The 23,359-nt window shown below is 55.5% G+C and overlaps 1 protein-coding gene across 24 annotated transcripts in view; it reads left to right on the top strand.

The window, feature by feature from the left end:
* LOC148378967 (CUGBP Elav-like family member 2) overlaps positions 1 to 23,359 on the top strand; it is an 86,236-nt gene that overhangs the window by 40,899 nt on the left and 21,978 nt on the right. For 6 of the 24 annotated variants that reach the window (XM_088367226.1, XM_088367225.1, XM_088367219.1 and 3 more), the window contains exons 1-2: positions 6,010 to 6,333; positions 15,288 to 15,323. In XM_088367226.1, the coding sequence (XP_088223352.1) occupies positions 6,281 to 6,333; positions 15,288 to 15,323 (89 nt within the window). In that variant the 5' untranslated portion in view covers positions 6,010 to 6,280. Of the gene's footprint in view, positions 1 to 6,009; positions 6,334 to 15,287; positions 15,324 to 16,737; positions 22,919 to 23,359 lie in introns of those variants that run through there. The other 18 variants (XM_088367229.1, XM_088367236.1, XM_088367238.1 and 15 more) reach the window with 7 other exon arrangements.

Raw genomic sequence — 23,359 nt, 5'->3', positions numbered from 1 at the left:
TCCGCTAGATGTCTCTTGCCGCTTATTCGTAAACCACCAGTAGCCTTGAGGAACCCAGTAGAAATACTCTCTCCTTTTCATCCCGGACCGCCCTCGCTCGAAATGGGCTCGTTCGTCCCTCCAATGTTTGATCGGTGATGGTTGCCGTGTCGGCTTAAGCGTCCCTTTTGTACATGGCGGGTGTTTTAGTTTGTGTCCGCCGGCATGGAAGATGGGCAAAACAAACAAACAAACAAACAAATTGTAGGGGGGGGGGGACTTCATTGTACGTTGCCGAGTGCCGCCCAAAATAAAAGATAGGAATGGTCCGCCTCGGAGTGCGTGGGTCCCTCCGAGGTGAAGTGGAAGCCCGCTGGCGGCGGCGGCGGCGGCACTCTCGTGGCCCCATAAAGGCCCACAAGCAAATTAGCACTTCAAACAAAAGCATCAAATGAGAATAGGCTCTTCATATGCGCTCTTGTCAGCGCCAGTGTGTTTACTCCCCGTCGCCGTCCCCGCCCCAGCCCAGCTTGTCTTTGCCGTTTTGTTTGCTGCTGTTTTTAGCGCCAGCCCGTGATGTCCAACCGCTTGAGATGTAAAAAAAAAAAAAAGGCGCTTGTACAATGTGCGCATCTTGTTCCTGGCTTGTTGTGCTTTTTGGTGGCTTCCCCCTCTCCTTCCCAAAACAGGAAGATAGCACTCCAGTGTGTAAGAACGGTCGTTATCAAATAGTGTCAAGAATGAAACGTTTGTCTAGCTCCTTTTTGTGCGCTGTCAACGTGGCGCATATTTATAGTCATATTAGGACAAAAGCAGTGCTTTGGTGTTATTTTGTCGATTGCCTTTGTGCAAAGTGACAAAAATGAACGCCTATTCGATATCAATGGCACGAATTGCAAATAAAACGGCACACTTTGCCTATTCAAAGCCAGCGAGCTTTGATTGGCTCGGCCGGAAGGGCCTCGCACTGCGGGCGTGGGCATCACCGGCCTTCGTGGTGTCCGTCGCCGCCGCTCAAGTAGCCGCCGCACCTTTTCCCGCCACCTGCAATCACGCTGATTCGGCTTGTCTAATCAGCGGCACCGGCGGGCGCCCTCATCAGACTCCTTCTTGAACCCTCCGTCAGACCCCCCCTCCCGCCCTCCCTCCCTCCCCGAATCTGTCGGCGTTTCCTCTTCCACGAGCGCTCCGTTGGCATGATGTTAATGGCGCTTAAAAAAAAAAAAAAAAAAAGAGGCGCAGTGAAAGCAATAAATCATCGTCTAGACACTTGTGTTTGCTGGCGTCTTGGCCACCCGCCTCCACAAAGCGAGCAAATGAAAAGCTCTAATATGGGACATAAACATAATCATGCGCATAACGACGAGGTCGGCCGAGCTCATAACGGCGACGTGAGCGCGCACGAGCGGACGCTTTATTGCGTTACTCATGTAAACGTTGCTCCAGTGATTAAAGCGGAGCTCGCCTTTATTGCTCGTAATTGTTTTGGGGTCGGGCTGCGCTCCCAGGAACGCACGCCGCCGCGTGCGCCATCTATATTTGATGAAGCCCCTCCGCTTACCGGGGCCACGGCAATATTCTTTTCGTCCGCTCCGCCGTGTTTTGTTCTGGCTAATACAACGCAGGAGCATAAAGGGTGGCGTGGCGTGGCGTGGCGTGGCGTGGCGTCGCTGCGGTGGCTACGAGAAAGAGAGACCCGGGCGGGACCTGGACCAAAACATTCAAACCAAAGACGACGACTCCAGACACGCAGAAGGGACGCCGCAAAGACGGAAAGCAAAGACAAGGACTGACCGGACTGAAAACAAGACGCGGGACGAGCAAAAACGACACCGGGACGTCGACCCGCATCACGCCAACCAAAAGAGACAAAGGTCTTTCATTGGTTGTTGTGAGTTGATCAAAGCGGCCCGGAAGAATGTCTCACCATTCCGATCGCAGCACGTCAGCCCCTTTGCGATTTGGACCGCCCGTCGGAACGCTTTTGCCTTCCAGCGCTTTAAGAAAAAAAAAAAGAACAGCTCTTCCACACATGATGTTTTGAGTGGGGCAAAAAGCGCTGCGTCATGAAATGTGTCCTCATTGACGGCTCAGGGATGCAGTCATGCCAAGCCAGCGCTGACTCTGCACTTTGGCTCCAAAAGTTGTGTCGGCCGGACCCTTCGTAGCCCCGACGCCCGCCCTCCCCTCCCCGTACGTAGGAAGTTTGCGCCGACGCCTCCGGGACGGTCTCACAGCACTTCCGAATGGGGGCGTTTCTTTGTAAACATTTGGACCACCTCCATTACTTTGGAGTCGGGGGAGGACTGTAGAAAAAGGGTGAACGAGGGGGGGCCCAGAAGATTCCGAGAGGATGAGAAACAGATGACGTGGGACTGGGAACCGAAAACAGGTCGGCCAAGACTCGCAGCAAAAACACAAAGTCAAGACGACCCCGACGCAGGCGGGCGGAGGCAAAACACCGACTCGTGACGCAATCTCCGACAAACGCCGAGATGCTTGTCATTCAAATGTTGTGCCAAAGCGCTCAAGTTGTGGCCCGAGCGTGCCTTCACGTATACTACGTGTCTTTTGCCCTCAAGCCAGACACACACACACACACACACACCCACTCTCAAAAGGCTGCTTCTTTCTTTCCTTCTCTTGCCACTATGTGTGTGTGTGTTGTTGTTGTTTTGGTGCTTTTCCTTTTCACAGCACGCACACGCACAGAAATGTCACGGCGCCAAATCCCGTTTTGACTGGCGCCAACTACGAGGGCTGCGTTCACCTCCGTCTCCCCTCAGAACCCGCCAAAACGCGCGCACGCGCTAGCTAGCCATGTTTCATCAAGCCGTCGTCCGGCCCCGCGGCACCTTGGCAAATGGAAGTACGCTCGCTCGCGCTAACCTTTGCACCCGTGGCGATCAGACAACATCTATTTGGTGATAGAGTGAAAGTAATAACACACTAACACACATACATACACAGTTTTTTGCGCGTGTGTGTGTCGCGTGGCAGAAAATGTCAACTATTGAAGGCTCCACCACATTGATGTTGTGAGAGGACTGTTATTACAGAGCTGGCTGGGGTCTTTGGGGCGGTGTCTTTGGGGCGGGGCCTTTGGGGCGGGGCCTTTGGGGCGGGGCCTTTGGGGCGTGGCCTTTGAGGCGGGGCCTTTGGGGCGGGGTCTTTGGGGGCATCCTCGCACGGCCTGCGCAGGCTTATAATTGGGTGGCGCTCAATACGACCTTTGACTTCGCTGCCAAACACCTGAGACAAAAGGATGGAGAAAGCGTTGGCCGAGATTCTTTTGGGACTTTGCTCGTATTGACGCGGCCGCATCCGTTGAAAGTCTTCTCGCTTGTCACGTCTTCTCACTCTGGTGCCGTTCGACATCACTCGAGGGAACCCGGAGACAAATTGTCACTGGCGCCGTCCTGCTGGCTAGCTAGCTAGCTTGATGCTAGCACAGTCGCGCTCGTGGGAATGAAGATGATGTCACCCGCGCAAAGCAAAAAAAACCCAACGTGGCCGCAAAACGTTGCTAGCCAGCCATCCAGCCAGCCAGCCAGCCAGCCAGCCAGCGCTATGCCCGCCAGCGGTCGCCAACAGTCTGGGGACGAGCGCTCCTACTCAAGCGCCCCCCTCGGCCCCTCCCCAGGGTGATGATTAGCTATCGATCATCGCCGTCGTTTGCTGGATGCTCTAATTGCGTTTTCTGGCCGACGTGACCCGCCTCGCCCATCGATCGGCAGCTAATGAGATGTCGGGGTGCTGAAATGGGGAGGGGCCGGGCGGGCCATAAATAGGCCCGTACCCATTGGAGGGCAAGTTGGCCACCATGGCGGGTGGCGTGAGCCCACGGTTTTGCCCGGGCTTTGCCCTCACGCCGCCTCCCTCTTCCTCTCTGGGTGAGCGAGTGGGCCGCATGCATTGATTTGTGAGCCTTTCGCACGCTGTCGGGAGAAGAAGTTGATTAGGAGCGGCTCTAAATTTATCCTCCACCTCTTCCTCTTGCCTCGGCTGAGTCGCCCACTCGCCCGCCCACGCCGCTCCGGTCCGTTTGAGCCGCGCTCTCTCTCTCTCGCTCGCTCGCTCGCTCTCTCCAGCGAGCGCCACTTTGGCTTCCGTTCCCACTTTTCTTTCGGGCGAGCTTCGGCGGGCTACCGGCTGCCATTTTGTCGTCTCGGCTTTGACTCTCACGGTGCGCAAAATGTCCGCCTTTCCCGTAGATGACGTCATCTATACGGCGCGTGAAAAAAAAGCAATAGTCCAAAGACCAAAGACCTGATGCAAAAAGTCCAGTCTTAACTGAACTTTTGGAATAGAAAGCCCTGTCTTTCTGCTTCGACTTGACCTATCTTTGCAAGGCGGCCATTTTGTGTGCTGCGTGTGGGTGTTGTGCTACACAACTTCCTGTTTTCACGACTCGCCGCGAATGCTAAGAAAAGCGTCCGTCCGATCGTAGACCGGAATGCCTCGGGCGCGCTCTTGGACACGCGGCTCGACGCGGCTCGGCTCGGCTCGGCTCGGCGCTTGCGTGGGTGGTTGTTTGGCTTGGGGCGCGTTTGACGGCATCCAATGTCGTTTGCGACATAATCCGCCGCGTGTCTTCCACCGGCACGCTCAACGCACGCATGAGCGAGGCGTCTTAAATCCAGAAGCTGGCGTGAAGCGGGCCGGGCTGGGCTAGGCGGCGAGCGCTTGCTCGGCTTTCTTACTTTGGTCGCTTCAGTCACGGCTTTCTGATGAGCGCCTCTCCCAAATGGCGGGCTGGGGCAAAAAAAAAAAAAAAAGATCCATTCAAATGGAATGTTTGCGTCAAAGAATAATCCCACGCGGTATCATTCGCGACACGTCGAGCGCGCAATTAATGTGAGCGCAGGCATGCTGGCAACAAATCAGCGCCTGTGCCTGCGTGTGCGTGCGTGCGTGCGTGAGCCAGCGAGCGAGCTAATCGATGAGCTGATGGCTGCCACCGTAATCGCACTCGTGTGCGCTATGCAGTCGATGACCCGATTTCTTCCCGCCGCTGGAAAGAATGCCTTTGTTTTTGTTGGCTGCACTGGCAAAAGTAGATGGTCACTTTTCGGCACGCTCATTGATACGTACCTTCAAGTGGAGAAACAAACAAACAAAAATATATATATGTATATATATATATATATATATACATATATATATATTTCTTTTTTTTCTTCTTATTTCCCACGTGCACCCAGTGACACCTCCACGCACAGCAATGAGATTATTACGCACAAATTAACATTGTCAGCCAGCATGATTTGTGTGGTGTGTGTGTGTGTGTGTGTGTGTGTGAAGGCGAGGGACCAAAATAGCAAGCGAGGAAGAAGAGCGAGGGGCTGTCAAGTCTGTCCATCCTCCTCCTCCTCCTCCTCCTCCTCCTCCTCCTCCTCCTCCTCCTCAGCCCAGCAGATGTCCAATAGTGTCTATTTAAAGCTGGCAACACGGTGGCTGGCGTGGCCGTGCGGAGGACACGACGTGCCACCAAAGCGTCTCCGAGGCGGCTTTTGGCACCAAACGTTAGCTCGGCGTTCACCCCTAACCTGAAGAGGCGAAAAGAGAAGAACATCAACAGGATGCGGTGGCGTGTCAGACAGGAAGTGGGCGCCCTTCTGCTTTTGGGAGTGCACTTCTCTTTTTCTTTCTCTCTTTACGCACACTACTTCCGCTTTGACACCTGTTTGGGTGGTCGTCCCCCTGAAAAAAGTGAAAACACCGTCTTGAAAATTGGTGAATGTCTTGACCAAGGCAGTTCATCCCCCAAAAAGTCAAGCTGCACATTGGAAGCGGCAAAGCACCTGAGCTCACCACATCCCCACCGTGTTGCCAACCCTGAATTGTTGTGATGTCGACAGGTCAGGGTGGCAGCATCGTAAGCTCGCAGGCAGGGGAGGGGGGGGGTTGAGCAAGAGAGCGAGCGCAAGAGAGTGAGCGAGCGAGCGAGCGAGCGAACGAGGAGGAGGGGGAGGCGGGTGTGCGTGCGTGCGTGCGTGCGTACATGCGTGCGTGCGTGCGTGCGTGCGAGCGAGCGAGCGAGCGAGAGAGAAGGCGCGGCGCCACTTCTCATCAGGCAGCAGCAGCGGCAGCAGCAGCAGGACGGCTCGCCTTCGCCTCGCATCTCGCGGCCGACGGACTTTAAAACGTCTTCTCCCGTGACACCTTTTTCACTTTTTTCATCGGTCTTTCGCTTCCGGCTCGATCTTTTTTTTTTTTTTTTTTTTTTTTAAGCGCCGCGCCCCCCCCGCCGCGCAGCCCTCCTCTTTTCAGCTCCCCCACCCCCTTCCTACCTGTCATCATGGTTTCTATCATTTCTGACCTGGACCCCCTAAAGAGCTGGAACGTCTTAAGGTAGGCCCCGCCCCTCCGGGGGACGCTCCGGGGAGGGCGTGAACCGAGCGGCCGCCGCAACCCGGACCGGCGTGTGTCCCCGTGAACCCGCCTCAAAGTTGAGTGTGAGAACATAACTCCCTGTCCCACCCCCGGGCCGCTTCTCATGGAGGATATTCCCACCCGCCCGACCGACAGCGGCTTAGCATTTTGACTGCTTTGCGCACAAAAGGGCTTTTCTCGCAAGTCAGCGGTTTTTCGTTTTTTTTTCTCAACACTGACTGCTGCGCTCGCCATTTCCATGGAATGTTCCTTCCGACGGCACTCGTCTCGTGTCTCTTGTTCACGCGAATCTTCATTGAGAGAGGGAGCGAGAGTTCGTGTGTGTGTGTGTGTGTGTGTGTGTGTGTGTCACATGCTGTAATGTAACGCACAGAAAGCCATTCCCACTGAAACACCCGTTTGCCACCATCTGACCTATATGCACTCTTGTAGCACAAACTAACGCACACTGGAATGGAACACACACACACACACGCACGCACGCACACAAATGTGTATGGTAGCCGCTGCAACCAAACACACTTATGTAACAATGCACACAGCCAAAATGTGTAGCCAAAATGCCTTTTCCGATTGAAGTGAAGAATTTGAAGACTGAGCTGTGCTGTGCTGTGCTGTGCTGTGCTGTGAGTTTCCCCTTTTTCCTGACAAGTGCTCGTCTCATGTTTGTCATCGACGCGAGCCCTCATTTGGAGCGAGCCATAGATTGCGCCGGGAATGGAAGGGGGGGGGCGTGTTTGGTGGGGTATCGTACGTGGGTGTGTGTGTGTGTGTGTGTGTGTGCACGCGTGTGTGGCCCAACGCGCACACTTGATGTTGACGCTCCTCCAGAAAGGAGCGTGTTAATAAAAAGCAGCCATGCACGTGCACGCGCGCACACATGCCACGCAAGTGCTGGCCACGCACAGAAAAGAAAATGAAACGTGTTCAACTTTTCAAGCGTCACCTAACGCGCACACGTGGTGCCGGAACAAGCGCACACTTCCAAGCACAACGCTCGCACGCTAACGTTTGCACAGTAACGTCATGATGGCATTTGCTTTCACGCGCATAGTTCTACTTTCCGTTTGGCCCACTTGCTTGATGTCGCTGTTGGTGGGACCTTGGCCCAACACGCTGGGTGACGTCAAGCCGCCAATCAAAGCGGCCGAAAGCTTCCGTCTTCTTGGTCACTTTTCTTTTCTGCGCCTTTGTCTGCCCTTTCATTCGTTGACACGCTCGCACAGACGTGCACGCTGCAAGCCCGAGCGAGCGAGTGAGCGCATTGTGACAAATGCGCTCAATAATGCAACACCTGTGCATGGAGGACGCCGCTCCGTCTCCATCTCGCTGGCTTTGCAAAAACACACACGCGCGCACGGTAATCATGCCCTATGGCTGGATGTGAGTGCTGCACTTATAACGGTGCATATGGAGGCCGTGCGTGTGTGTGTGTGTGTGTGTGTTTGTGTGTGGTGGCGGCGGCAAGGAGTGAATGCGTAGCGTTTGTTGGCTGTTGTCCGTGTCAGCAAAGCGGAGGGAAATTGTGGCGGCGTGCCCGTCTGTCCGTCCAGGTGAAGCTGGCTCGGACCCGGCCGGCATCAAGTGAAGGGCAAAGAAATGCTGACGCAACATCCGTGCCAAAAATCACAAAAAAGGGTCCAAACAAACATTGACGCTAGCACGGTGCTAACACGGCTAGCGATCGATAGGTTGTCTGCCAAGCCGCCACCGCTTTTGCGGACCGGCACCAGCTGTCGCTTAAAGCAAGCGAGGACAAAGGCTGAGACTGCTCCAAGGCCTTTGGTTTTCTTGCTTGCCTGCTTTCGCTCACTTCCTGTCGAGAACTTTGCGTGCTGCAAACACGCGCACGCACGCAGTGTGCTTCCTCCAGCGGGGAGGATCCCATTTCTGACTCAAACGGTCGAGAGAAAGCAAATGACGAGCCGGCAAATTCTCCGCTGCCGCCTAACGTCGGCTTCGTCGGCGTGCGCTCGTAAAATCCGAGCCGCCGCCGCGGCGAACGGCGCGCTCGCTCGCTCGCTCGCTCGCTCTGGAAATTCCGAGCCCGCGACGGGAATGCGTCTCCCAGGCTCAGAGTCACATTGCGGTCACGCTAATGTAGCGCATCGGAGCGTCGACTCCCGGCCGGCCGCAATCGGCGGAAAGCCCTCGGGCGCCCCCGGCCGGGAATGGCGCTTCATCCTCTCGGCCCATTAATTCCGCGCGCCGCTCAGAGCCTGCCTGCCTCCCTCCCTCCCTCCCTCCCTCCTTCATCCGGCCCGTTTATTCCATCACCGCGTCGCCGATCCCGGCCCTCATTTTTGGCTGTAATTGGACACGAGTCCCGCGGGAGAGCGCTCGGCACGCCCCGCCGTCTCACGAGCGTCGCCTCGCTCGATAAGCGTTTGTGGGCCGCAAAAGATTCCGGAAGAGAGAGAGAGATGTGTGACACCTGTTAAGTGCCGCTGGAAAAAAGAAAAACACTTGAGTGAGCTCCTTTGAAGTCAGGCAGCGCGCGCACTTGTCCTTACCTGGCTTCCATCCAATTGCCACCTGACACTTGCTTATTTTCTCACGTCCAAATCGCACGGCGGAACGCCCGCGCAAGGCTAAAGTTAGCGCGGCGTAAGTTGCACTCGTTTGGTATTTTTCCGCAGCATTCCGCAGGGCGGCCGTCATCTCTTTTCCCCCGTGTGAATAAATCACGGCCTTGTGAAGGATCCTCGCAGGTGCGGCGCCCTCTCCCATTTTTACGTCCACCCCAGACGCCGCGTCGTAAATCAGCATTTTTAGCCGGAAACATAACCACGGCGCGCTGGAGCGAGGCCGGCAAACGTGCGCACGCTTAACCACGCAAACTTGGAGCACTGGCCGCCGGCCCAATCACGCCAAAGTGAAAGACGATCATCCTGACGCGATTCCCTCCTTTCACAATTGGAGCGCCTTGGCCCTTCCCGTCTCCCTCCCTCCCTCCCTCCCTCCCTCCCATTCCTCAACTTCCTGAGCCGTGCCGTCATCGTGTTTGGAGGAGGCCTTTAACGACGTTAAACGGGTTCTAAAAAAAAAAAAAAAAAAAGAAACGTGTTGCCATAGCGATGCAGCGCTCGCAGATGAAGGATTATTCCGGCAAGGAAAAGAGATTCGTTTGGATAAACAACTTGTTTTGCTGGAAAAAAATAAAATAAAAATACAAGTGAAATGCAGCACAAGCGTCATCCCAAAAAATGTCGACGAATATTTGTTGCAAACTTTGAACTGAAATTGGAAATAATGTTTGCACGCTAGAAAATTGGAATTTTCCTAGATCTCACTTAGGCTCAGCGTGACGGCAGACGCGGGATGTCACGGACGCCGTAGCCCTTGACCTTAGCCTTATTCCATCCACTGGCCGAGACGGTCTTTGGGACTCGATTAGGCCACTTGATCCCGGTGGGTGGACTCAAACGGCGAGAAGGAATTTGGGATGAAAGACTTCCGAAATTGAGACAAGGCTGTTGGCACCTGCCATCCGATGGCGTCCAGCTTCATGGGCTCCGTCAGCCTTGCTTTTTTAGCAGATGACCTTTGACTTGCAGCTCGTAGCCTTTCTCTGGACGTGGTCGTTTCGAGGCTGATGCTTTGTAGCTGGGCGTTTTGAAAGCCGCTAGCGTGCCGCTTGTTCAGCCATCAGGTGCATTTCACAACATTTGGCCGACAGTCGCTGAAAGGCGAGCCGTCGCTCCCGCGAGACGGCGCGGCGAACCGTGCCAAAGCCCTCCAAACTGCTGTTCTCTTCTCCCTCCTCCAACTTCTCCCTCCCCCTCTTCTTCTTCTTCTTCTTCTTCTTCTTCCTCATCTTCGTGCTTAATTCAATTTTCCCGTGCCGAGGCTCACGTGGGACGGCGTCGGAATTCCGGTTTGTCTGTCACCGTGAAATGATTACACGGCATTGTGTTTCTGCCGCCCGGCGCCTCCCGCTGCATTTATTACAAAGTGTCAGGGTGGATGTACATCACGGCGCCAAAACGCCTCGTCCGCTGCGCCCGTCCTTCCCGAGCTACTTATTCCTTATGAAATACGTCGCCCCTGGCAGACGTGTAATCTGATTACATCTGCGAGATTCAAAATATATTGAATCCCCCCCCACACCCGGCCCCTCCCCTCGCTCGGCCGCGCCTGTCGCCCGCTTTGTTCTCGGCCCGTTGGCGGGCTTTGCCGTCCTCCTGCTTTTCCCGCGACCTCTGCGGTGCCGAACACGCGCCCGGGGGGGGGAAGACAATCGAACATTGTCGGGAGGGTTGCTCCAAAATTCCAGCAGTGTCCCGGGTTATACGACGGCTCGGGTCACGTGACGGCTCGGACAAGCAGAGGCATTCATTGAAGGGGCGCTCACGAGCGCCCGCTCGCGGCCTTGGAGTGGGAGGCGAGCGACTTTGCGTTCCGCTCTTTTCTTTCTGCATTTGACTCGCTTTTATTTCGGCGCTGCTGCGAGTTTGTTTGTGGTTCTGGCTTTTTGCATCATTCGTTTTTTTGGAGTCGCAGAAGCGCTGGCTCGCTTGCAAAGGCGGACGCTGTCAGTCATGTGGGTGGGTAGCAAGTCGGCGGTGCACGGGCGCAGGCGCGCTGGCGGGCGGGCGGGTGGCTTATTATTTCTCCTATTTCCCTGCGCCAGCCAGCGCGCCCCCCGTCGCTGTCAGTCAAGCTGTCGAGTGCGATTTGGCCGTGACGCTCCTCGTCTTGCGCGTGGCACGCCTCGGGAAGGCCCCCCCCACCCCCCCACCCCCTCCGCCAGGTGGAACGGCGCTAATGAGCGCGCGTCTCGCTTTGGGGGCCGCGCGCTCGGCAAAGTAATTGGACGACGGCTAACGGCTCGGCCTCCTAGCCGGCTCGGCTCTCCTCTTGGTCGTCCTTCATCCTCCCTCCCTTTAGTTGACAGTGGGGTGCTGGCTGTCGCCCCCCCCCGGCCCTTCCCGGGCGGTCCCTCCTTCTCCCTTGGGGCGTCGTTACGTTGTCGACTTGCCTGTATCGGCGAGTCACTCCATCCATCCTTCAATTACGCCGGTGGCCTTTGCTTTGGGGATTTGTGTGTGTGTGTGTGTGTGTGTGCACTTGTTGTTGACGTGGAGTGTGTGTTTGTCCGTGCGGCTCCCCAGATGCTCGTGTTTGGGGAAGGTAGAAATGAGCTCCAACCTTGGCATGTGGGCTTTTCTTTATTGTGATTTCTACTAGGATTGTGTCCGCCGTGGTGCTGCTCGCGGAGGCCGCCCCCTCCTCCTCCTCACTCGCTATCTTTATCACCAGATTGTGCTTATCGCGCACACAAGCGCACACTTGCATAAGAACACACACATACATGCGCACGCACACACAAGCACACGCACGCACGCACACACACGAGACCCCCTGGTGTGCTGTGCTGAACGGGTGCGGAATGTACTTGAGCGCACTCCATGAAGCTGCCTTCACACCGCTGGGCTGAAAAATGGGCCAACCTGGGAAGTTGATTCAATCTGACCCAAGTGGGTTTGAAAACCATATTTTTTGAAAATGATGCAAATCAACCCAGGACGTCGGGGCCAATTATTGGCCCCGACGTTGCGCTCGCTCGGTCCAATTTTCAAGCCCAATTGGCTTGTTGTCCTCTCCGTGTTTGGTGCACACAGGAACAAACGTTGCACCCAAAGCGGCGTGAAACGCAACAACGTATTGCTGCTCGACTTAGCAAAGCATGCATTATGGATCACACGCCTCATCGCATGACAAACCATTGGCTTGAAACATCAACAGCATGAAATATTTATGCGTCAGAGCAGGCGTACACCAAGTGCGACTTTGGCCTGCCTGCCTGCCCGCCCGCCCGCCTGCCTGCGTGCAAGCGAGCGAGCGAGCGGCTTTTTGCGGCTGTGATTTTGCCGTGCTCTCGGTCCGGTGGCCTTGTCTTGTTTTTTCGAGCTGCATGTTGAAAGCAAACGGGAGAGACATTTGCCATCAAGTCCAAGGCGAAGGCGAGGGATGCGCTGGCCTGCCTTCGGATGGCCGTCACGGGCTTTTAATGGCGTTGCAAAAGCGGCAAATGAAAAGCCAATGAGGGAGTCCCGAACGGCTCCGCCTCTGGAGGGATTTAAGTCCTGTTTAAAGAGATGAGATTGCTGCAAGGGATTCAATTTGGGCCAATGCAACGGTGAGCCGGTCCGCCACCGCGTCTCCTCATTCTCCACATGATGGAATTCCCAAAGTCTTACAAAGGCGACTGACTCTCACTCTGGATTCATTTTGATTTCATCTGATTGCTTTGATTCGATTTGACACATGTCCAACGGCTGGCTCCCTTTAGCACGTCGCATCGATGGATCCTTTTTGCAGTTTGGACATGACGTGTCGACGAAATGAAAAGTATTTTGTAGCGTTTCAGCACGGCCCCCATTTTGGGCATGCATTTCTGATCTCGGTCAGGGAACGACGCCTAATGAGATGATAATCTGCATCGGCGAGTCGGTCTCTCCCTTAATCGCTGCGAGTAAATCCAGCGGCCCGCCGGGGCCGGTTGGCTGGCCTAATTGCCATCGACGAAACCGCGCGCTGCCGCCGCCGGCTAATTTACGAGCGAGCGCCTTTAACGCTAATGTTTCTTTTCCCGCTTAATTGACAAAGCAACGGAGACAAATGAAGGCCGACGGGCGCCGACGCCGTTTCCGGACGGGACGGGTGGGACGGGACTCGCGGCCATGATGATGATGATAGCGTTCACAGGCAGTTCGCGGCCAGGGAGACGTTTTGTCACACACTGACGGATGGCGGCGCGCTGCTCTTTAACGTGTGACGTGTTGCCATCATATCCGTTTGGCGCCGATCCGCCTCACTTTATTGCCTCGCCGTTCGCACTCCGTCGAGCGCCGCCGTAAATCCCAGACTTCATATGGCCAGCACCCTGCGCCGCCGCTCCATGCTCGCCGCCCGCGCCGGGATTAAAACGTAATATGGCACTTTTCGAGGGATTAGCGGCTGACATTTTGATGCTGATGAGCTGTCACTCATAATCGTCATTTATTAGCTGGCATTTTCCTTTCCGACTTTTTGATCTTGGTCAAAGTTGGCGAAAAAAATCCTCATTTGACTTTCTCCATTGGGCGCGGAGGACGGATCTCGGTGGCATCTTTATGACTGGAGGAAGCGCTGTGATTGGACGAGATGTCGCCTTGCCATCCGCCGGGAGGGAGGGAGGGAGGGAGGGAGGGAGGGAGGGAGGGAGGGACACTTGCGCTATGGCGTGCTCCGTCATCAAACATGCTGTCACATGTTCAAACGTTATTGCTGTGACACACGCACGCGCACACCTCAAAATGGAGACACGGGGTGGCAAATCCTCCAAGCGTGTGAAAGTTGAACGTGTGAAAGTGTTTTAAACGCGTGTGTTGATTGGTCGGGGGATTGCGAGGTGCGCATGAGGGAGGGAGGGAGGGAGGGAGGGAGGGAGGGAGGACGTGTCAAATGGTGGTGTTGAAGGGCTGTTAAAAGCTGTGTCGCTCGCTCGCTCGCACGCAGATGGGCCGCACGTGCACGCGCTCACTCGCACTTTCCACGTGAACGAGAAATAAAAGCCCCCACGTTAATCTTAAATTGCGCTGAGCGCTTGCGAAAGCAATGTCTCAAATGCGCCGCGCAAACATTTCTTCCATTGAGTGATTCTTTCGCGTGCCACCAGGTGGAGCCCTCGCAGCACATTTTCGCTCGGGCCGCAAATACAGTCAGTCAGTCAGTCAGTCAGTCAGTCAGTCAGTCAGTCAGTCAGTCAGTCAGTCAGTCAGTCAGTCAGTCAGTCAGTCAGTCAGTCAGTCAGTCAGTCAGTCAGTCAGTCAGTCAGTCAGGCAGTCAGTCAGTCAGTCAGTCAGTCAGTCAGTCAGTCAGTCAGTCAGTCAGTCAGTCAGTCAGTCAGTCAGTCAGTCAGTCAGTCAGTCAGTCAGTCTTGTCTCCCTCCACGTGTTGGGGCGGGCCACGCTTCTCTTTTATTGTCTTGCAGTTGACATCGGCGCGCGTCTGTGCTCGCCGCGCTGCTTAGCGAATAAACAATTAGCGGCCTTCCCTGGAGCTTTCCGCAGCTCGGCCGGCCGTGTCGTCCGACGCCTTTGCCGTCCTGGGAATTGTCTCGGCCCAACTGCGACAGCTGCTTTGCTGCTGCCGCCGCCGCCGCCGCTGCTGTTGTCCCGGCTCGCACCTGAATCTCGCGTGTGTCTGGCCGAGCCTGAGCGCCACCTTGTGGTCAACGCACAAAACAAACAGCCAAAAAGATGAAAAAAGTGTGGTGCAGAAAAAGTTTTCTTTTTTCCACTCCTCTTTTGTTAATTGAAGGGATTTGGGGCTAAAGCCACGCACGGGGCTGCGTGTGGGGAGAGCGAGCGAGAGAGAGAGAGAGACGAGCGTTTGGGTGGCCGCAGATGAAACGGACAAACGCGCACGCGTCTTTGAAATGCAAAGAGCGCTGTGCGGAGGAGCGCGCACGCAAACGCATGGCTTATTAATGAGCGCATTGTTGATTTATTCTTTTATTTAACGGGGTGACATAAAACCTGCGCTAATTTGGCGTTGCTGTGTAGGTGGGTGTGTGTGTGCGCGCGCGAGCGAGCGAGACCGCGTGTGCCAGGGGACCAATTTATTTACATGCTCCAGAAGAAGTGAGGATAAAAGCGCACGGAATTATGACGAGAAGAGCCGGCGGATCGAAGCAGCTTCTCCACACTTGCCAAGGACAAACAAGAGCAATTTAGCATTCCCAAGTGCACGCGTGCATGAGCGAGCATCAATTTTCCAGGAACGCCTCCGACCGCTTGGCACTGCATGGCGCCGGTGCATGCAGGCGCCGGTGCATGCAGGCGCCGGTGCAGCTTGCCAATTGTCATGATTTGCGTTTGTCAACTTTTGCACCAGCGTGATTTTTACCTGTGTTTGTGTTCCAGGCAGGATGCCGGCGACCTGAGCGGACCACTGCAAAGGTAGGCAGGCCTTTTTGTTCTTTGCACTTTTGGCTCGTCCAGCGTCCATTTCAATCCTTGCGCCTCTTGGGAGGGCGGAGGCGGGTCTTGAGTCTGCATTTGTTTGGGCGTGCGTGCGTGCGTGCGTAACCGCCTCTTGTCATTGTGCACATTTTGCTGTGAAGCCAATAATAAGCTCAATGCCCCTCGTGTTGATTAGCGTATAAATGGCACGGGCGCGCAAGTGGAACCAGTACAACGCAGCTCTGAAGGCCTCAAGTTCCTCTTTGGGAGCAGGTGTGTGTGTGTGAGAGTGAGAAGCATGTGCACACACACACACACAGACACACTTCCTGTTTACCGACAGCTGAGAGCATAATTACAGAGATGCGCACAATGTGGCGTCCCGGTACGCTGCGTCCCTTATTGCCTGGTGTGACAAGCGACGTTCCCAGCGCTGCACCGGTGCCGCAACAACCGAGCCGCCCCCCCACGGTCTTCCCGCTGATGAATATTCATGAGCACGGGCGAGCGGGGGGATCGGGCCCAGTCGGCGGTGACAGTTATCGGTGTTAAAGGCTCCTTCCCGGCTTCTAATTTATCCCCCAGCGAAGAGGAAGCAAACGAGCAATCGGCTGGCCGCTTCTCGTCGCGCTGCAGAAAAAATGCCACGGATCGCTTCGAAGATTGAATGATTCAAAATACGGGGGGGAATCGTTGCTTTAGGTCCCGAATTTAGTCAAAATAATGATCAATTACCAAATTGCTATCGGTCTGTTGTTTTTTTTTTTTTTTTTTTTTCTGGGAAAAGCCCCAAATGCAAAAGATTGTGGAGCTGCTCCAGCTCGTGCGTGCGTGCGTGCAGCAAATTCTTTGGTTCGCTCAGCATTGCAACGGGCTGAGCTGCTTATCGCCGTGCCTCGCTCCGTTTTGAGCAGCCATCGAGAGATTCCCGGTTCAAAGAAAAATAGAAACAAATCGGGGTCACCGCTAAAAATAGCAGCTCGAAGGTATTCCGGATGCGGATACGCGTCTTGACTTTTTAATTGCTTGATGCCGTTCATGTATTTTTCATCCGCGTGTGAATTATGGAGGTAGGTCAAGCGTGTGGAAGGGAGCAGGCGAAGGCGAGCGGGCGGGACGGGGCGGGGCGGGGCGGGCACACACAAGCACGCCGTTCCCATTGTGTCGTTGCTGACACCTTTTCCGCGACGCCGAGGACGAGTGCGTGTGGTGTGTTTGCCAATCCCGCGTTGAGGTCATGTTGGCTCATCGCCATGGTGACAACCTTCACCTGTTGTCATGCCAAATACATACGCCGGGAAAGAAGGAAGGAGACAGTCACAATTGTTGACGCTTTAAAATAATAACACGCCTTCCAGACTTGCGCGCACGCGCCAGTGTAGAAAGTGTGTAATAGTTTTCATTCTCTCAGCACCCAATGAGTTCCAGGTCAGCGGTGCGGATCGTACGCTGAAGTGAGCCCCCCCTCACGTCCCCCAGCACTCACCTGCCGCCTCCGTCTGTGTGTGTGTGTGTGTGTGTGTGTGTGTGTGTGTCCTCAACCCCACTAAAAACAAGAAAATGAAGAAAATATGTGACATAGATTACAACTTTGAGTTCCCAAAAATGAGCCCATTTCTTTTTTCAAAATCTCACTTGAAAGCAAAAAGACCCAGTTTGAGTTCATCACATGATCAATATTTTTCTTCAAATGAATTGATTCTGATGAAACAATTCTTCAAATATAATTTTACAACAAAAGCTTGATGTGGAAGAAATTCTCATTCCGTTTACTTTTTTTGTTTGAGCACACTTTTGTATAAGCCAATGTGGGTGTCGTTGGGGTTTTAGCTTTGTTTGTTTTTTGAGAGGCTCCAGATGGCTGAGAGACAGGTGAGCCAATTAGCAAGTCTCGCTACATGCGGCAACACGGTCACACCGCCGTGCCTGCGTGCGTGCGTGTGTTTGTGTGCGTGTGTGTGTGTGTGAGACGGCGGCCAGCCGCCAACGGGCAAGCGCCGCAAATTTGCCCACAGCGTGTTGAGGCGGCGGGGTCGTTGGGCCTTGTCGGGGGTCCGCCGGAGCGGTGCGGGTCTTTCCGTTTGTGCCCCAGTAGCAAATTTGCGCCGCCGCCGCCGCCGCCATGTGTCGGCATTGTCGAGCGTGCTACAATTGATTTGTTTGTGCGTTATTTAGTCGCGAGCGGGCCCAAAAATATTCCGTCGCACCTCGCTGACCCTCATTCTGATTCTAATGAATGTTCACAAAAGAGGCGGGAGCGGCGACATTGGCGCGGCCCCGGCCGCCTCCCCTTCCCCTCCCCTTTCCTTCCGTATGTAAAAACCGGGGTGAGCGTGACGTTAACGAGGCGGCGGCAGTGGCGCCGCCTATTGTTTGTTCCGAGCGCCGCAAATGGAAGGCGAGCAATTAAAGCGCTAATGGGATGGGTGCCGTTGCGTCCCGTGGCAGCCCTCGCTTAGCAAAGTTGAGTGACTGCGATTTGTTTGGGGCGCTTTTGGATGTTGCATTTGTGGAGCCCATCTGTGATTTTGTTCATGCATCTTTTTTCTTGCACTGCTCCGTGGTCAGGTTGCAGGAATTTGTTGCGAAACCCGGATTGTTGTTGTCCTTTTGAATTTTTTTTTCCGCTGTGCTTGTTGCGATCTGGGCCGGCCATTTTTTTCACGGTTGCAATTTCCCGCCCGCCGTTGTTGCGCTCAGCCGCCGGCCTCGCGTGACCTCCAGGGAAGATTGCAGACCAGTCGATTAGACGGTGCCACCGGCGGGCGGTGGAGGGCTTTTGTTTCAAACGTGCCGTCCATCCGTCCGTCCATCCATCCATCCATCCATCCATCCATCCATCCGTCCGTCCGTCCTCGGCAGGAGAAGAAAAGCGGCGTCTTATCTCTCCTGCGGGAGGGGCCGGTGGTCCTCCCTCCGTTTCCAGATTGTCTGGCTGACCTTCCGGCCCTCGTCGGCCAAACTCGCCGTGTTTACCGTGCCGTAATGACGCGGTCGGTCGGGCGCGGCGGCTTATCGCCGTCGCGGTGGATGAATGGCGGCGTAATGGGAAGGCGAATTTGTCCTGCCGTCACCGTGTTCCCGCCTCCTTTGCGGGCGGGAGATAAGATGAATTGTTCATATCGCCGGCTGATTGGGAAATCTTGTCGCTATCTAATGCAATTTTGATCCCGCTTGCCCCGCCCGCCCGCCCGCTTCCCGAGGTCCTTTCTTCCAAAGTGCTGAGTCAAGTATTTTGTGCCGCGCGGCACGGGAAAGTCTAAATAATTCAGCCGTGTTTTGGTGCCGCTCTGCTCGCAGCCAGAAGAATGCCAATGAGGACATAGAAAGAGGAGAAGCAAGCGCCTTTTCTTTTCCCCTTTGTGAACGGGCTGAAGGAGAGCACAATGGAGAGCCGGCAGTCGAAGGATGGCGGGACAGACAGACAGACACACAGACAGACACACAGACGAGACGGGGGGGGGGGGGTCACTGGAGAGGCACTTTGCTCATTTGTCTGTTTTTCAAAACCCAAAAACTTGACGACGTGGTGCCAAGTCAAGTGCGCCGAAGCTTGCTTTTTTTCCCATTTTCTGGCATTTGCATCGATTTCAGCGGAGAAAGACCATTTGACACTTGTCACTCTTTCCCAAGGCGCTCCGGAGCACTCGCCACCCCCGGCCGGGTCACCGGCGCTTCTTTCCGTCAGCTGGAAAATCCTTTGATCCCGTTGAAGTGGCGGCGACGGACGCATCCGGCACGGTTGCCATGACGACGCCCTTCCATTTACCGCCCCCGCCGGCCGCTGACCTTTCCCCGTCGGAGCGTGTTAGGGAGCGCGAGAGGGGAAGCGAGCGCAAACCGGGAACGACAAAGGCGCTTCCCAGTTGCTTTTGTGCCAATGCGGTGCTGCTTTTCTCTTTCCAAAGCGGAGCCAGCCGCTCTGGGTCCCGTCCGTGCAGTTGCCCTGCCGCAATCCGACGGCGCTTTTGCGCCGGTGTTTGTCGGCTTTTGCCCTTGAGCTCATTTGCATTTGGATTCCGCCCCCAGCCACCCACGCCCGCCCGCCCGCCCGCCGATGAATATGTATGGAGCCTCCGTCAGGCGCTCTGATCCTTTTGCAGCCTTCAGTGGCTGACTGAAGAGAAAAGTGGGATTCATTTCTTCAGTGCCTTGACGGTGCCCACGTTTGGGATTTTCCCACTTGATCCGTACCTCGTTGCTTCTCACCGTGCACTTTTTCAAGTCATTGAAGTTTTCTGTTGCGCCCCCCCCCCCCCCCCTTCCTTGTAGTTTGCGGTTAGACCGCGCTGCGGGATTTAAGGACAGAGGCGCCCGAGCGTGCCGAGCGCGATTTGACATTTTGCCCACCGAGCGACGGCGCAGCGGGCGCTGCATTTGCGTGCCGCTTATTTCTTTGATTTTGCCACTTTGGCTTTTGTCTGCCCTCATTTGAGATGATGGCCGAGTGAAGAAATGAAGGGGGAACCGCTGCCGCTGCCGCATTTTCCATCTCAGCAGCAGCAGCAGCAGCAGCAGACTTGGAGCCAGTCTCCATCCTTTCCATCCTTTTTTTTTCTTTTCTTTTTTTTTTTTTTCTTTCCACTGTGCAGGTGCAGCGTTGTTGTTTGCATCATGTGCCAATAATGTTGCGTTGACTTTGCGGGAGTCCAATCTCGTCGGTTGCGGCTGCCAGTCAGGCCGTTTGTGGCTGGTTTGTGGCCCGTTTGCTGGGCTTTATGAGCCTCTTAAACTGCACAAAGATGGAAATTAGGGAGCGGAATCATTTCCTGACCACTGGCCCGCCCCGCCGCCCGCCCCTCCTGTCTGCCTAATGGCCCGGCCACCGTGAGGTTTTGTTTTTTGTACTACTCTGCTGACACGCTTGTTGGCGTAGCGCCGCCACCGCCTCGCTCGCCGTTCAAATACGGCCTCCATCAAGTCTTTGCTAAAGTGGCCGGAGCGCCCCCCCCCACCTCCCATCCATCCTGTGGAAGTCCCCCCGATTTAATCTGGCCCAGCACCTTTTCAATCAGTGGGTGTGGTGACACACGAGCAGAGTACAATGCACTCGGGTTGCGGATAATCGATACGGTTGGTGATTAATGAGAGCGGGTCGTCGCAAGCATGTGAGATTTATGAATATGTGCCCGAAGCCAATTGAAATGGTGTAAAAGCGCATCGATGAGTCGACGTGGGACGCTCGGGACGACGGTGCTTAGATGAGCGTGACTTGTTCTTCCCGTCGACAGGCAATTGCGATGGACGTACGACACGTGCCCACAATTAGCACCCACGGGCTACGTGGCAGCGCCGATCCATTAGCCGGCGCCCGATAACACGGGCTAAAGTGATAATAATGCCTCACACGCATTCATATGGAGAATGATACGCTTGATATTGATGATTAGCTCTCGCAAATGTAGAAGGTGGCTGGCTGTTGGCGTGTGCGTGCGTGCGTGCGTGCGTGCGTGCGTGCGTGCGCACGGCCCCACAGGAGCGCTGAGCCTGCGCCGCTTTCAAATGAAAATAAATGAGAGGCGCTGACCGCCACCGCTGCCCGGGTCCCACTTTAATGAGGAAAAGGATCAGCCGGGGGTGCGTGTGTGTGTGCGTTGCAGTCAACCAGCGATGGGTCAGCGTTTGCGACGTCCGAGAAGCAGCGGGGGGGCGGCGGCGTGATGAATGGAAGGGCTCTTTGCAACCAGCGCTGGCGGCCAATTACGCTCTGATGCGCCCCAGGTGGAGAAATCACGGCCCCCCGTTCCTTCCTTCCCCCCTCCCATCCTCGCTCCACATTTGCATGGAGAGGAGCAATGGTCGGCGTTCAGTCGGCCGACCTGGTTGCGACGGGCCATCTCGAAGCCATTCTCCCAGTTTTGAGCTTTGCTCAAGCTCAAATACAAACCGGGCGGAATCAACACACGCTAACTGTAGCCCAAAAAAAACACACACCCCTGAATGGCCTGACCACACGTGCGTGTTGCGGCTGTCCTTTGTGCGTGTGTCCGGTCGCCGTTAAACGGGTCAGCGAGCGTTCCCGGCGGCGCAAGGGAGAGATTTCGCCTCTCCGCCGGCCAGCATGCTCCATTAACGAGCGGCCTGCGGGGAGGCGGCGGCGGCGGCGGCGGTAGGAGAAGGCTCGTCTCCACGCTAGTGTCCACTAGCGCTCCCGCTTTAGCTCAAACGCAGCTGGTTGCCGCGTTCAATTATGGATGAGCGCCTCGTGAAATATTCACGTGTGAAAAGATACCCACGATCCATATCCAGCTTGCGACTTGCTCCTAATTGTCAGAAGAATGGGGACACTCAGCCCTTGGGGGAGAGGAAGCCCGTCCTTGTTGAAAATGAGAGCAAGGAGATGGAGGGAGGGATGGATGGAGGGATGGATGGAGGGATGGATGGATGGATGGATGGATGGATGGATGGATGGATGGATGGATGGATGGTTCTGGGTGATGAGGTGGATGGCGCCTGCATGTCTGTCGCCTGCCGTCCACCGAGTTGAGGAGTTTCAAGTCGGCATTCTAGGGCGTGTCGCTCGGCCGAATGAAGCATTTTGCCGTGTTGGCGGCCATTTTGGACATGCTTGCATTTGTCGCTTTTGGCTCCGTGACACGGCGCTGGTCGGCGTTTGGCGACCCCAACCGAAGGTGGTCCGTTTGAAGAGAATTCATCCGGAAAATAAATAATCGTGCGATAAAGCCTTGGCATCTGGCTTGTTGTTTCCAGCTTTTTGCTGGCGTTATTATTTCCCACCTCATATTTCACGGCGGATTAAAGCGGTGGCGCCGCCGCGCTAATTGCGTGTTAGGAGCTGCGTCACCTTCCTCACATTGCTTGAAAGCTTGTTTTGTGGATTCCTGTGGCGCGCCGGCATACCTTTTTTTGGGTTTGTTTTCTCTTCCTCCCTTCCTTCCTTCCTTGCTTCTTTCTTTCTTTCTTTCTTTCTTTGGGCACAAAAATGCCAAGGAGCGAACCCGGCCGGACCGGATCGGTCGCCAGTGCAGTTACTGTCAGGGCACCTGAGGACAAACGGTGGACGGCTCCGCTGCCGCTCCACGAGCGACGCCACGCTCACCTTCAATGAAGCTCAGATGCGTTTTGCGGGAGGGAGTGAGATTCCAGCCCGTGCCCTCGGAAAGCGATGGCGCAAACGCCGTCCCGTTGAATGCACCTTGATTTGCGTGTGCAGTGGAGAGATGTTCGTGTGTGTGGGGGGGGTAGCTTGAAGAGCAGCTCCTGAGCCCCGCCCCCACGCCACTCGGCACCTTGCTCTCTAAGCGAGCGGCTGCAAACCGGGACGATCGCAAAGACCGAAAAGCCAGCGCATGCAGGCGGGCGGAGGAAGAGGAGCGAGCGGAGCGGAGCGGGATGAAGATGCGATGTGATGCGTGATTGCGCCGGCTCGTCTTCCGCGGGGAGGACGCCTGCCTGCCTGCCTGCCTCCCTGCGTGGCTGCCTGCCTGCCTCCCTGCGTGGCTGCCTGCGTGGCTGTCAGTCTGCACGTGCCCCCAAAGCCCCTTCCCCCCGACCATGACTTCGGCGTACAATCTGGACTTCCTTCCCGACATGATGGTGGAGAGCCGCCTGCTGGTGCCTGCCGAGCGAATGTGAGTTTGGCTCTTTTTGTCACATGTCATTGTGCACACGGGCATTTGGAAGTCTAACTTGGTGTGTGCGAGTGTGTGTGTGCGCGGTTTGGATTTTGGGAGAGAACGAGTGGCTGGGTGTGCACTTTTGTTCCACACACGTGTTTCATGCGCTTTGCAGCCTTCCTCCTCATTCATCCCTGGGCTGGGCCGGGCGGGCTGGGCGGGCCGGGCCGGGCCGGGCCGGGCCGGGCTCAGCTGTGTGTGTCTGGCTGGCTAGCCGTGTGGTGCGTTCAAGTGCACCGAATGGCAACTTGTTCAAGCAGGCGCAGCGACACTGAAGGCTGTGACAAAATGTTCTTTGCACAGAAATATTTGCTTTGAGCCCTTGTTGCCCAACATTTGTTTTGCACGCTGTGACATTTAGCGGCAAGACTGGATGGGAACCGACGTGGATGGTAA

The sequence above is a fragment of the Syngnathus floridae genome, chromosome 22 (genome assembly GCF_059516105.1).
Source record: "Syngnathus floridae isolate MCC-2025c chromosome 22, RoL_Sflo_1.0, whole genome shotgun sequence".
NCBI classification, from domain to species: domain Eukaryota; kingdom Metazoa; phylum Chordata; class Actinopteri; order Syngnathiformes; family Syngnathidae; genus Syngnathus; species Syngnathus floridae.
The sequence above is the reverse complement of the archived record's forward strand: the minus strand, read 5'-3'. Positions and strand labels throughout refer to the sequence as shown.